At 40.0% G+C, this 12,929-nt stretch overlaps 1 protein-coding gene across 1 annotated transcript in view; it reads left to right on the top strand.

The window, feature by feature from the left end:
- The window catches only part of SLC6A8 (solute carrier family 6 member 8), a 56,477-nt gene that overhangs the window by 30,854 nt on the left and 12,694 nt on the right, over positions 1 to 12,929 (top strand). The window contains exons 5-10 of the mRNA XM_072431147.1: positions 3,623 to 3,757; positions 4,808 to 4,911; positions 8,546 to 8,670; positions 9,252 to 9,364; positions 10,058 to 10,195; positions 12,397 to 12,499. Of these exons, the coding sequence (XP_072287248.1) occupies positions 3,623 to 3,757; positions 4,808 to 4,911; positions 8,546 to 8,670; positions 9,252 to 9,364; positions 10,058 to 10,195; positions 12,397 to 12,499 (718 nt within the window). The remainder of the gene's footprint in view (positions 1 to 3,622; positions 3,758 to 4,807; positions 4,912 to 8,545; positions 8,671 to 9,251; positions 9,365 to 10,057; positions 10,196 to 12,396; positions 12,500 to 12,929) is intronic.

The raw sequence follows: 12,929 nt of genomic DNA, 5'->3' as shown, positions 1-12,929 counted from the left end.
CAGCAAAAAAAGCAAAGGCTCACCATACTGCAATATTCACCAACTTTTTGGCAATGCGTTAGGACTGAGGCTCTGTTATTTAGCTCTGGTCCTCTTTCGATTTGAATAATTGATGGGGAATAATCACCATAAAATGTTTTTGGCTTGGACCCTGGCTATAAAAGGTGAATAAACACATAGAATGGGTTTACTGTATCCTAGGTCATAGTGGCTCTCATACATCACAATGTGAGTATCACTTACCACATGATAGGTAACGAGAACCCACTATGAACAGAGGACATTTGGTGCCACTTAAGCCAGAAGACTGCGGGATTAAGGTATAGTTAAAGACATTTTTTAATAAAAAGAGGAAGGAATGGGCAACCAAAAATGCTGGGGTTGACTTGTAGCATTCTTTAGTTAGCTACTGCTATAAGAAAGTGTAATGCATTTCTCTGTATCATGATCTAAACACAAGGTTCTTCTCACGAGTGAAGTACATTTCTTGTGAACATACGTGCCAACAGTGTGGTCAAACCACAATGAGTAGACCTTGTCACATTTAGGCTGTGGATCCTATAAGCACACAATCATTTTCTCTTGCTGATACTTGAAATACTTTTTATTAAAGTGCTCAAAGAGATCAAGTTTATTCACTAATGACTATTCTGCAGTGCGTAAGACTTCCTTCATTACTGTTTGACGCTACGTCCAAAGAGCACATCCAGTGTGAAGGAGAATTTTGTAATAAATAATTCTTGTACAATGAGTGTCTACTAACAAGGCCATTTAAATTGCTAATGAGAAGCTCATTATCTCTGTGGGAAATTACATTCCTTTAAACCTAACTTGTTTATTGGTTAATTAGTGTTTGGTAAATTAGAAGAATATAAATATACCTATGTGAAAGGATGACTGTCTTGAGCTTATTATGTTGTTATGTTGACCACATTTGTGCTAATGTTGAGATAACTTGCATTACTGGATAAGATTAGGAGATAAAAATGGAAGTTTAGAAAGAAGTTATTTGGCCATGTAGAATGTTCTTCATAGGTTCCTCAATCATTCTAAATGTAATACATTGATAGGGACCTATAGCTAAAAACAGTGATCAACACTTCAATATAAAAGTTGGTATATTTGATCAGTTTCCATCCTTACAAGTGTTTATATATACACATTGAATAAAGAGTGCAGCAAGCCAGGCGACCTTTGAGATATGATCTTCTTTCCTGTACTGGGCCTCCATGTAATTACAGAGTCGTATAGCACGTGCTACATAGGTATGTCAAGATGCTTCTGCTTTAGATATTGGTCACTTGAACCCTGTTCATCTTGTTTTAAAAGGCTGAATATGTTGTAGAGTTATTTTTTTTACAGAAGGTCATACACATGAAAGGGGAAAGGAAAATAGAATCCAGAACTCCTACAAGGGGTAGCAGCTTGGTAGGGTTTAGAACAGGGATGGGCAAACATGTTGGATCAGGGGCCACAATGAGCTTTAACATTTGAGAGTTGGGCCGGGCAAGTATCAGATGAATGGAGAGTGTTTGTATGAACTTATATAAACTATGTGTAAAAGCTGTTAACTAAAAGAAGAAAAACTTACATTCAAATTACATAACATTTCAATGGGAACAGTGTTGTTGGTCACCCATTTTTATGTTGTTGGTCACCCTCTTTAGCCAGTGGACAATTTTGTACCAATATTTGAAGGGCCGGATTGAAGAGCCCAGCGGGCTGTATTAGGCCAGCGGGCCGTAGTTTGCCCATGCCTGATGTAGAAGCAAAAGATTCTGCTTACACCAGATGACCACAAGACTTGCACTTTTAATAAAATAACTAAGCAGTGTTTCTCTTTTGTAAGTTGGCTGAACCTCTTGAGCTAACTTTTAGATCTTTAGGACCTCTGCTGTCATTACTATATGCACAGCTCACAGTATATTAGCATGGTGGTCAGGAGGATAAATGCCTCTTCCATTGCTGGCCATTGGGAAGAATCAGATACAGATAGCCAAAAATATTTGTCAGTGTCAGTGGTAACTGACCTGAGGAGCACAAACTGCTCATTGCTCAAGGACCCCCTAGCAGCCCCTGGAGAAACCCTGGTTAGAAAACACTGGTCTATAGTATGTGATCTGTATGTTTTCTGTTTATGGAGACCTAAACTCACTTGACCTCTAGTAATGCAAGAGCTAAAAGCTGCCTCACCAACTCCAACATCTTCACTATTCTTCTGGGGACCTTCTACGGTCTGGTGGCCAACCAGGATGAATGAACTCCCATGCCTAAGAAGGGGTTCATCTAAGATGCCAAAATTGAACACTAAGCCGAGTAAAGAAAACTGTGAACAGGCATTGTATGTCTTTTCTGTAATAGGAAATCCGCCTGTAGCACATTTTATAGTGCTCTGGATTTATGTTCTACTTTAGCCAAGTGCATCTAAACCCAAGTATGTGAATATAATTTATTACAGTTCACCAGTTCTTACGTGTGTTCACTGAATTAGTTTTACATTTAACTTACAATTCTGCACTTTTTGTCCCAGTGTGTCAACATTTATTATTATTATTATTATTATTATTAATAATAAACAGGATTTATATAGCGCCAACATATTACGCAGCGCTGTACATTAAATAGGCATTGCAAATGACAGACAAATACAGACAGTGATACAGGAGGAGAGGACCCTGCTCCATTGTACTGCATATATGGAGGAGCAGAGTTGTCACCTCAGGAAATATGTTAGAACTGCAGACAACCTCTGACTCTTCTTGTATATATACCAAAAGCAGGGTTTTCTTTAGAATTAAGGGTCGTGTCACATTGGTGATCTTGGAAGTGGTGATAGTATTAACTGGCAGGATATGCAGGTATTTGCTTCTATCAGATATACCGAAATACTTTGAATGGTTTACCTAACAGACCAAAATAAATCAAATGAGAGACATTTATTGTGGGGGTTTGGATACATGTTAACCAAGGTGCTAATTATTAAGGAGTGACCATCCTTGGCACAGCGCATTTACTTTCTAATGAGAAGGCATCTTCTATTGTCATCATGGTCTTGTCAAGCCATTAACGAAATCATTATTCTGTAAGTAAACCATACCATGCTGAATGAGATTGGCCACCTAATACCTCTTCCCGACAAGCTGTCTGTTTAATAAATGAACTTCATTCCGCTCTTAGGAATGACCTTCCTCTGAATGAGGGTGCTTTACATTGATTCATTGTGACATGAAGATTATCACGTAACGGCTAGACTGCCTTTGAGTTTGTGATAGAACTGTGATAAGTCAGGGCCCTCCAAACTCTAAGATCATTTGGAAAATAAAGCCTACAGTAGAAAAGATGTTTATTATTCCAGGTTATATCCAAATAATAACTACCTATTTATAAAGCAGGGAGTTCAATATTAACTGATATTAAATATTTTAATATTTTAATATTAATATTAAAATTTTCTGGTGGAGAATTAATTTCTACTACTGAAAACACATGGACCTTGAAGATCCTCCACCCAAAAAAAATGTTTGGACTAGATTCCTGGCTTTATAAATAGACCCCTCATCGTTTAGCCATATTACTAATGTTTACTTATTAACTGATAAAACATGAATTGTTCTTTTTACAGATTGTCTATTTCACGGCCACATTTCCATACGTGGTTCTGCTCATCCTTCTTGTTCGAGGTGCCATGCTGCCAGGTGCTGCTGAAGGCATTATATACTACCTTAAGCCCGACTGGTCTAAGCTTGGGACTGCCCAGGTAATAAAACCTTTCTATTTCCGCGACAGGATATGTAAGGTCTTTTTAAAGTGTATGAAGGAAGATGTTTTGACAGACGAACCCAATTTACCTCCCATAAATCCAAACAGAAGAAATTATTTTGTCAATGAATTTTCATCATTTGTCCTTACAACTAGATGATAAGTTGTTTCCACAATATATATTATTATTTTCAGTGTTCATATTCAAGTGGTTGAAGTCCATGGATCCAGTGTTGACAGATTTTTTGTCAGAGGGTCATTTATGGGTTTGTTGGGGAAAGTCTCTTAAAGTCTTAAAACTAGGCTCACTAATACAGTAGTTAACTTTTCCTATTAAAGAACATGGAATCTCACAGTATATTGAGTGAATATCCATTGAAAGATGCTCTAATGCATTTTAATAAATAGAGCAAATGTTCATCATTGAATATTTACCAAATTCCAGGGAATTGTGGAGCTGAAGCCAAATGCTAAGCTTTAAATACTAAAGCTGTTACAAAATCACATTATTGATAACGTTTTACAGTACCTTGTTTTTCTAATCCAGTTTATTTATAATATATTACATTTCTTGGTGGTTTTAAATGTACAGCATTTCAGCTGTCTGAACCCCTATGCTATTCTGTTATCAGGAAAATGTAGGGACCCTAACCCATTGCACAGTCAACCCCCCAAAACAGGCCTGGGTATGTTATGGTTTGGACATTTCATGAGGACAAAATCTGTGTACCCACCCCCTAGTTCTAATAGACTTTCTAATGTGTCACCTATAAAAACTACTTTTAAAGATGCAGAGGAAATATCTCCCTGAAACAGGTGACTGCACTGGAGGAACTTTTCTCAAACCTTGTTCTGCAGACAAAACATATGTTGGGTTTCTCCTATGTTTCTGTTATGGTGGCAATGGCCATTATGGCAAAAAAGAGAGTAAATCGCCACAATAGGGAGAGAAAACAATGAATAGGACAGGCTAGATTTATCATGCACTATTTGATCTATGATTGGATGATGCACCTGTAAATTAATTCTGTTCTTTGTCTCTCATTAGGTGTGGATTGATGCCGGGACTCAAATCTTCTTCTCTTATGCCATAGGACTCGGAGCTCTTACAGCTTTGGGCAGCTATAACCGTTTTAACAATGACTGCTACAAGTAAGAACGTCTAGTGTTGGCATATATATAAAATGTTGTATAGATGACATAAGTAGAAAGTTTTGACAATGGCTGTGCCAGTCAAGTGGAGGGAGATGTATGAAGTTCATTAGCCTAACTGTGTCTGATTTGGAGGGACTTTACCTCTTTCAGACCCAAATTCTTATGTGCCGTCTTAGGTAAGTGTCTACATTGATTATCAGTAGGTCCAGCCTTGTATCCACCGAAGAAAAAGGACAACAGTTGTCCTTCTTGGGTGGATACAAGGCTGGACTTACTAATAGCCTATGTAAACACTTACCTAAAGCGGCACAGATAAGAGGGTGGCTTTTCCTTGTATCATTGCTGGCCATACAATCATCGGTAGTAATAATCATTTTATAGAAGGTCACTTTCTCAGATCAGGACTAGAAATAAAACACCCTGCTATAATGAGGCAATCCTGATTGAAGGTTACTTAAGGTGCAAAAAATGTGTATGCCAACACACACCGATGATGTAAGTCCTTCCCTGCTTGAATATATAAAATTCTATTTATAAAGCAGTGACTCTAACATTCACCAAATATTCTCTGAAGGAGAATCTTCCAAGTCCTTTTGCTTTTAATGGCAATGATTGATTGTTTGCTAGAGTAGATGGTCAGAGATTGCACATATGTACAGGAGACGGTCAGAGACTGCAGACATTGTACAGGAGATGGTCAGAGACTGCAGACATTGTACAGGAGACGGTCAGAGACTGCAGACATTGTACAGGAGATGGTCAGAGACTGCAGACATTGTACAGGAGATGATTAAAGACTACAGAAATAATATAAAAGATGGTCGGAGACTGCAGACATACCACATGAGATGGTCAGAGACTGCAGATACACTACAGAGATAGTCAGAGACTGCAAACATATGACAGGAAATGATCAGAGGGACTGTCCCACTTTCAGATCCAAGTTCCTCTGGTTTCTGAAGTTCTCCCTCTTACTGGGTAGATACAGGGACATGGTTACCAATAGGAAAAGTGGACATCTTCTTAAAGGTGGGACAGATAAGGACATGGTCTTTCCTATTTGTCATTGTTGCCCACAAAATCTTCAGTAAGGATTTTGATTTCATAGATGGTGCCTTAAGGTGCCTAAATTTGTATGCTACAGGCTCCGCTGATAAAACACCTATCTCTGGAATTTATTTTTTAAAGCAGTAAGTCCAACATTCACTCTGCTGGAGAATCCTGCAGATCCATGTATTTTTGATGCAAAGGATTGATTCTGCACCAGATTTGGCAAATGTCAGATTCACTGCTTTATAAATAGACCCCATACATTGAACTGGAGTGTTATTTTGCTTTAATCCATCCCTGGTTGTACATTTTTTATGACAGTATTTGGCCATTTATTATGCTCAAGAAAATCACAGAATGAAAATGTCCTATATTTGTTCCGTATATCACAGGACGGGCAAACAAGCCCCTCGGTGGTTGTTTTTCCGCACCAATTGAGCTGTTTTTCACTGAGAAATAAGCCTGGTAGTGTCTAGTTCCTTGTATAGCCGTGTGGGTAGAGGATGAGCAGTACGGCACACACAGTACTCAGGGCTGAATGAAAGAAGTTCATAGTTATGTGGGGTAAACTTGTTTGCTCATTTCTCTGCCAACTGGCCAATAAACACCCCTCACATTGCGTTCCCTCGTACTTACGCAGACTGTGGCCTAAGTCAAACAAAGGTAACTGGCTCCAATAAAATCCACCTTAAAGACGACGTATGGTGTTTTTTTAACGAGAATATATTTATTAGTGGTTGTTAACTGTGGCAGCATTTATTTAGCACCGTGTATCATAAATAATTCTCATTTTGTTGTATCTCAGTGCAACTGTGCGTCTGCACCTTTATCTGTTTGCATGAATTCCAGCAATGACTGGCTGCTCAGGGCTGTTTTTGTTTAATGGTGACAACAGTGCAAAACAACATCCATTGTCCATTGGCACATGAACCCCTATTGCAGATTATAGGGATGCTGGAAATACAAGTGTTCTACTGTTGTCACTGTCAGAGAACCAGCCTTAAAAATGATCAGCAGCAGCTAAAAAATAAATTAGGTATTACTTATTTTTGAATTTATTGCTTGTTAATTGAAATCTAGCTTTTTTAGTTTTAAATCGGCAATGTGAAGACATGTCCCCATATCAGAACAGATGAGTGCTTTGACAGCAGTATTACACGGAGAGGCAGCTCATGGTCCTGAGCAGCTGTTGTAAAGGAAGACCTGAGCACTGAGTCTCCATGACACCTCAGCTGTTACTTGTAATGCAGATCTTAGACCTCCAAGCTGTGTCCACGAGGTGCCAGCATGGCCCTCCGGAATCTGCATCCCCTTCCTCGGTTCATGGAAGTGACTTGTAACTCAACAGCTGGTCAGCAACAGATATTCCTGGAGCTGCTGTCACTTTCTTAGCTTATAAATAGAGCCGGACTGTCCTCATCAAATTTCACATGGGGAAATGAAGATACAATGACCATTATCCTCTGGGGACAAACTGTGAGATATTGAGTTAAAGCCCAGATCCATTCTGCAGACATTCCACAGCAGATGGTCAGAGACTGCAAACAGAGTGCAGGAGATGGTCAGGGACTGAATACACAGCAGGATATGGTCAGAGACTGCAGACATATTGCAGGAGATGGTCAGAGACTGCAAACATCCTTTAGCAGCGGTCGCCAACCGGTGGTCCGCAAGAAAGTTTTGGTGGTCAGCGGCTCTGGCGGGTTCACAAGAAGGTACCCGCTGGGGGGGTGCACCAGCCAGAGCCGCGGACCATATTCCCCATACGGATCGCAGGCTCAGAGACGTGGACGGGTTGTGTCCCACTCTTCCATCGCAGGCTCAGACCTTTGATGGAAGAGTGGGCAGGTTCAGGCATTATGATGTCACTATGGGGGAAGTGTCTTCCCCCTTTGAGTGACACACAGCTCCTGGAGTCGGTGAAATTAGTGGTCCGTGAGGTCTAAAAAGTTGGCGACCTCTGTCCTAAAGGAGATCTTGGATACTAGGAAGTGCAACCAATCAGCTCTAAGCATGTGTTTCCCCCCAAGATGCATTGGTTATCCTTCGGGAAATACAAATTTAAATGATATCCAATGGCCATTCTTCCAGTTTGGCTTAGACAATGATGGCTGCCATTGACAATACCCCACTGGGTTCCCTCATTAGTTGTAAAGGAGCCCCTTAGACTTTAGTATACACTTATAAGAATAGAATATATTTATTTGTGTTTCTATGGCAGGCTTATATGGTGGCTCAGTTGTTGGCACTCTGACCTTTGTAGCACTAGGCCCCAAGTTCAAATCTCAGCCAGGACACTATTTGCATGGAGATGGTATGTCGGCGTGGGTTTCCTCCGGGTACTCCGGTTTCCTCCTACATCCCAAAAATGTGCAGTTAGGTTATTTGGCTTCCCCCTAAAATTGACCTTAGACTGTATTAATGACATATGACTATTGTAGGGACATTAGATTGTGAGCCCCTTTGAGGGACAGCTAGTGACATGACTATGGACTTTGTGCAGCGCTGCATATTATGTTGGCGCTATATAAATACTGGATGGTATTTATAAAAATATTAACCCACCTTCTATTTCCTACAGAGATGCCTTTATCCTTGCACTAATAAACAGTGGGACCAGTTTCTTTGCTGGCTTCGTGGTCTTCTCAATCCTCGGATTCATGGCTAATGAGCAAGGAGTAGACATCTCAAAAGTGGCTGAATCAGGTATTTTTCTGTTAAAATGGTCTTCCATTAAAATTCATTTATTCAAGGTCTCTACATAATGTAAAATTTGCCATATCCTATCACATTACTCTGATCCTAACTCATCCTTTGAGATGCTTGTCACTGTATAGACTAGGAATGTGCAAATCCAAGCTTCGAGGACTAGGACTAACACATATTTTGGGTATTTGTCTACCAGACAGTGGAATGGGTTACAAATGGTTAAGACAACCTCTGCTAATATATAAATATCCTGGCCAGTGGCCGTTGAGGACCTGAGTTGAACAATCTTGGTGTAGACATTTGCTACAATATACCACCATCAGTCTATATTAGTATTCCAAGATAGAGGGGGCTAACCAGAGGTTGTCCATTGATGACATAATTGGACAGGAAATCAGCTTTGCATTCCAAAATATTCGCAGGATAAACCGATAAGCATTTAAGGGTCATGTGACTTCAGATTGAGCCCATCATTGCCCTTTATAGGTCCACTGTATACATACTGTATTTATTTATATAATGATGGGTTAGATGTTTTGGTAAATCTATATAATAATCTACTTATTTCCTATTCACAGGGCCAGGCTTGGCTTTTATTGCATATCCAAGAGCAGTGAGTCTGATGCCAGTGGCGCCTCTTTGGTCTGCTCTGTTCTTTTTTATGTTGCTGCTTCTCGGTTTGGACAGCCAGGTAATCAGATATGTTTTATGCTAAATTTGGTTGGGTATGGAGTCCAGAAGACACAGGGTATACTAGTTAGTGAAGTGGTGATATACTTATATATATATAGTGTTATGGCGAATGCAGCCCCCCATGGGCCCTAAAGCTGAATAAACGTTAAGCTTTTGCCAACTAAAGATGATCTGGGGGTATTTTTGTCGAAACTACCAATGACCACTGGTAGTCCTCAGAAGCTTCACAATACACAAAGAAAACTATTGTCATATTGTCCCAGACTGTTCCATCATCCAGGAGCTAAAGGGATTCTCATTCACTCAATATTTGCATGGTTCACCCTGATGGTGACACATAATGGTAATGGTAGTGAAGAACCACTCGTAGTTCCCTCAAGATAACAAGAGCTCTCATTTGGGGATGTTGCTAGCACTCTTACCAAGCATTAATGATGCACTAAGCTTGTTTCTAGCAAGGAAACAAATTATATTTGGTTTGTATGTGCCCCCAGCATCTGCATGGACTCCTCTTGGTGTTTCATAGCTATAGTAGGTTCAATAGATAGAATGTTCTAATGTAACATAACACCAGAGTGCTACTTGACCATCACCTGTGGCTGGGGTGGTGTTCTTGGAACTTTTTCTGTACATACAGTACCATGTAATGTAACTTTTACAGTACTGAGAATAGCTGTATATCTCATTACAGTTTGTCGGTGTGGAAGGATTCATTACTGCCATCCTGGACCTTCTCCCAGCCCGCTACTATTTCCGATACCAGAGAGAGGTGGCTGTGGCCATTTGCTGTGGGGTAATGTTCCTCATAGACCTCTCCATGCTGACAGAGGTAAGTGTAAATATCCCTGTAAATTTATTGTTGCCACTGAGACACTGGGTCACTTCACAACAACTGCCACTGTCCATACTGCCTTGCTAGTACATGTGAAAAACTGGAGTGTAAAAGAATCCTTTACATGGTCTCATCCACTGTCCAAAAATGAGGACTTCTCTTTTAGTCTACATGGTCAATGGGACATATGAATATTTCCTGTTCTGAAAAGAATCTACTGGGATACCCAATCCTCCAAATAGAGATAATTTAGGATCCCAATAGCCTGGTATATTCGGTCAATAAGGCTTGTTAATACTTTTTACTGTTCTGAAATGGATCTGCTGGGCTACCCAATGCTCCAATTCAAGAGATTTGGGATTCCAGTAGCCTGGTATATGTGGTCAATGAGACATGTGAATACCTTCTGTTCTGAAATGGATCTACTGGGCTACCCAATTTTCCAGCTGGAAAGATTAGGGATCCCAATAGCCTTGTATATGTAGTCAATGGATCATATATATACTTCCTGTTTAGAAGTAGCTCTACTGGGCCACCCCATGCGTTGGAGAGATTTGGGATGCCTATAATCTGGTAATGGTTATACTTGCTTAGTGCATACACTATCTACTGGGCTTCCCAATGCTTTGGTTGTAGAAAATATGGAATCCCAATAGCCTGCTATATTCGGTCAGTGAGGCATATGAATACCTATTATTGGAAATGGATCTACTGGGCTACCCGATGCTCCAGTTGTAAAGAACTTAGGATCCAGTAGCCTGGTATATTTTCTCAATGAGGCATGTGAATACCTCTTGTTCTGAAATAGATCTACCGGGCTACCCAATTTTCTAGCTGGAGAGATTAGGGATCCCAGTAGCCTTGTATATGTGGACAATGGGACGTGTATATACTTCCTGTTTTGAAAGAGATCTACTGGGCCACCCCATGCTTCAGAGAGAGATTTGGGATGCCTATAGTCTGGCAATAGTTATACTTGCCTAATGCATGCACAAACACAGATCAGATCCTTTATGGCCCTTAAATGTATTCATGCTAAATTTGTACTCTTCTGTTAAAGCTTGAGGTTCATTACTTCCTCACTGATATGCTATGAAATGACTCAATAAAACCTTTCAGTTTCCATTACATGACTTATATGAGACTGAATGACTTCAACATGAGCTCTTTGTGCTTCTCCATACAATTCAGGCAGATCATGGCTGGTGGGAGGGGACCTCTTTATAGCTTCCTGAAAACAGGAACATGAATATGATGCTAAACCTTGATGACTGAAAGAGAAAGAGTAGTGTATTTTCTCTGAATAAATAATTTTCTATTTGACATTTTAATACGCTTCCTCTTCCATATTTTTTTATTCTGTTGAATACTGAATGTTTTAGGTTTACAAATAGGGGGAGCTGTGTATTTGGCTCTCATTCAACCAGAGATAAGAAATCAGCCACAGAAGGGGTGCATTGTTTTCAATAAGTCAGCTGCCTTGCATTGTTACAATGAAAATTAAAAGCACAGCCATTGTGTAGAATTGTGAAACGGGAAGCAAAGTTTGCTTATGTAATGGACATATAAAGAGCACATATATAACTGCAAATTGTATGCCATCAGTCATTAACACGTCCTACTGTTGTTTAAATCAAACCTATCCCTATTACACTGCTTTCAAATAACTGTAACGAGTTCACTTGTTTTCTCTTTGCTGCATGGTACATTCACATGACTACCAGAAGAAGTAACTGGCATGTGTCCCGGTAGTTCTCCGATCTCTAGGTGTGGGGTAATTGTTTTGTAGCCAAATACAAGCAAATGTTCTGAGTACAATACAATACATCAGAGAGTAAAGTAAACACCAAGTGTGCATGCAGTGCAAGGTATTCCTTCTTATCATACAAACCTATAAGGTTGATTTCTTTAAGGCATATAAGGCTGTTCACTTAGTAAAGTGTATATCTTTAAACTGGTCAGGCAAGAATTAAAAAAAAAGAATTTGCAGGTGAAAAAATTCCTTTATATGCAGTCCCCTTGTGTATATAACTGTCTGCCTGGAATTTAGCCCCATGTGATTTGCATTTCCCAATAGAAATGGTTCTATTAGTTTTAGGGATGTGCAAGACAAGGCGTCAGGAGGAAGTGTGTGTTGAAGAGGGGTTGGCTTGATGTGTAATACACATAACATGTCACGTATGTATTTCTCTCCCCAGGGTGGGATGTACGTTTTCCAGCTGTTTGACTATTATTCTGCCAGTGGAATGACCCTTTTGTGGCAAACGTTTTGGCAGTGCGTGGTCATAGCATGGGTATACGGTAAGTTGGCGGGCAACTCAATTGTCAAAATCCTAAACAGTGTTGGCCAGTAATGGCCCCTCCACCCTTCATATCCATAACATGATCACCTACTAGCTGCTCCCTTCTGCAATGCAGTAGCCTGAATTCCTCCTAAATGTCCAGGCAGTTGGGTGGATTTTGGGGTATTCCAAAGCCAAATTGCTCCTATAGGTTTCTTTGGCATGGCAAACTTTCTGCATCCACCTGGCCCCTATTATATCCTTTTTAGGTAGAAAACTTATCATCAGATCAGGACAAATGGAATATAACATTGGAAGGGTGGATTAGCCCATAATGGAGCTGCATGGTAAATCTGATTGTGGTTAATGTGTCACACACTTTCCGAAAACAGTCACATGAGTTTCACGTGGTCAATGAGTCCTGTGGAATTTAATCATTTGGCCCTGGT

The sequence above is a fragment of the Pyxicephalus adspersus genome, chromosome Z, assembly GCF_032062135.1.
Source record: "Pyxicephalus adspersus chromosome Z, UCB_Pads_2.0, whole genome shotgun sequence".
Classification (NCBI taxonomy): domain Eukaryota; kingdom Metazoa; phylum Chordata; class Amphibia; order Anura; family Pyxicephalidae; genus Pyxicephalus; species Pyxicephalus adspersus.
This window is presented reverse-complemented; position numbering and strand designations above follow the sequence as displayed.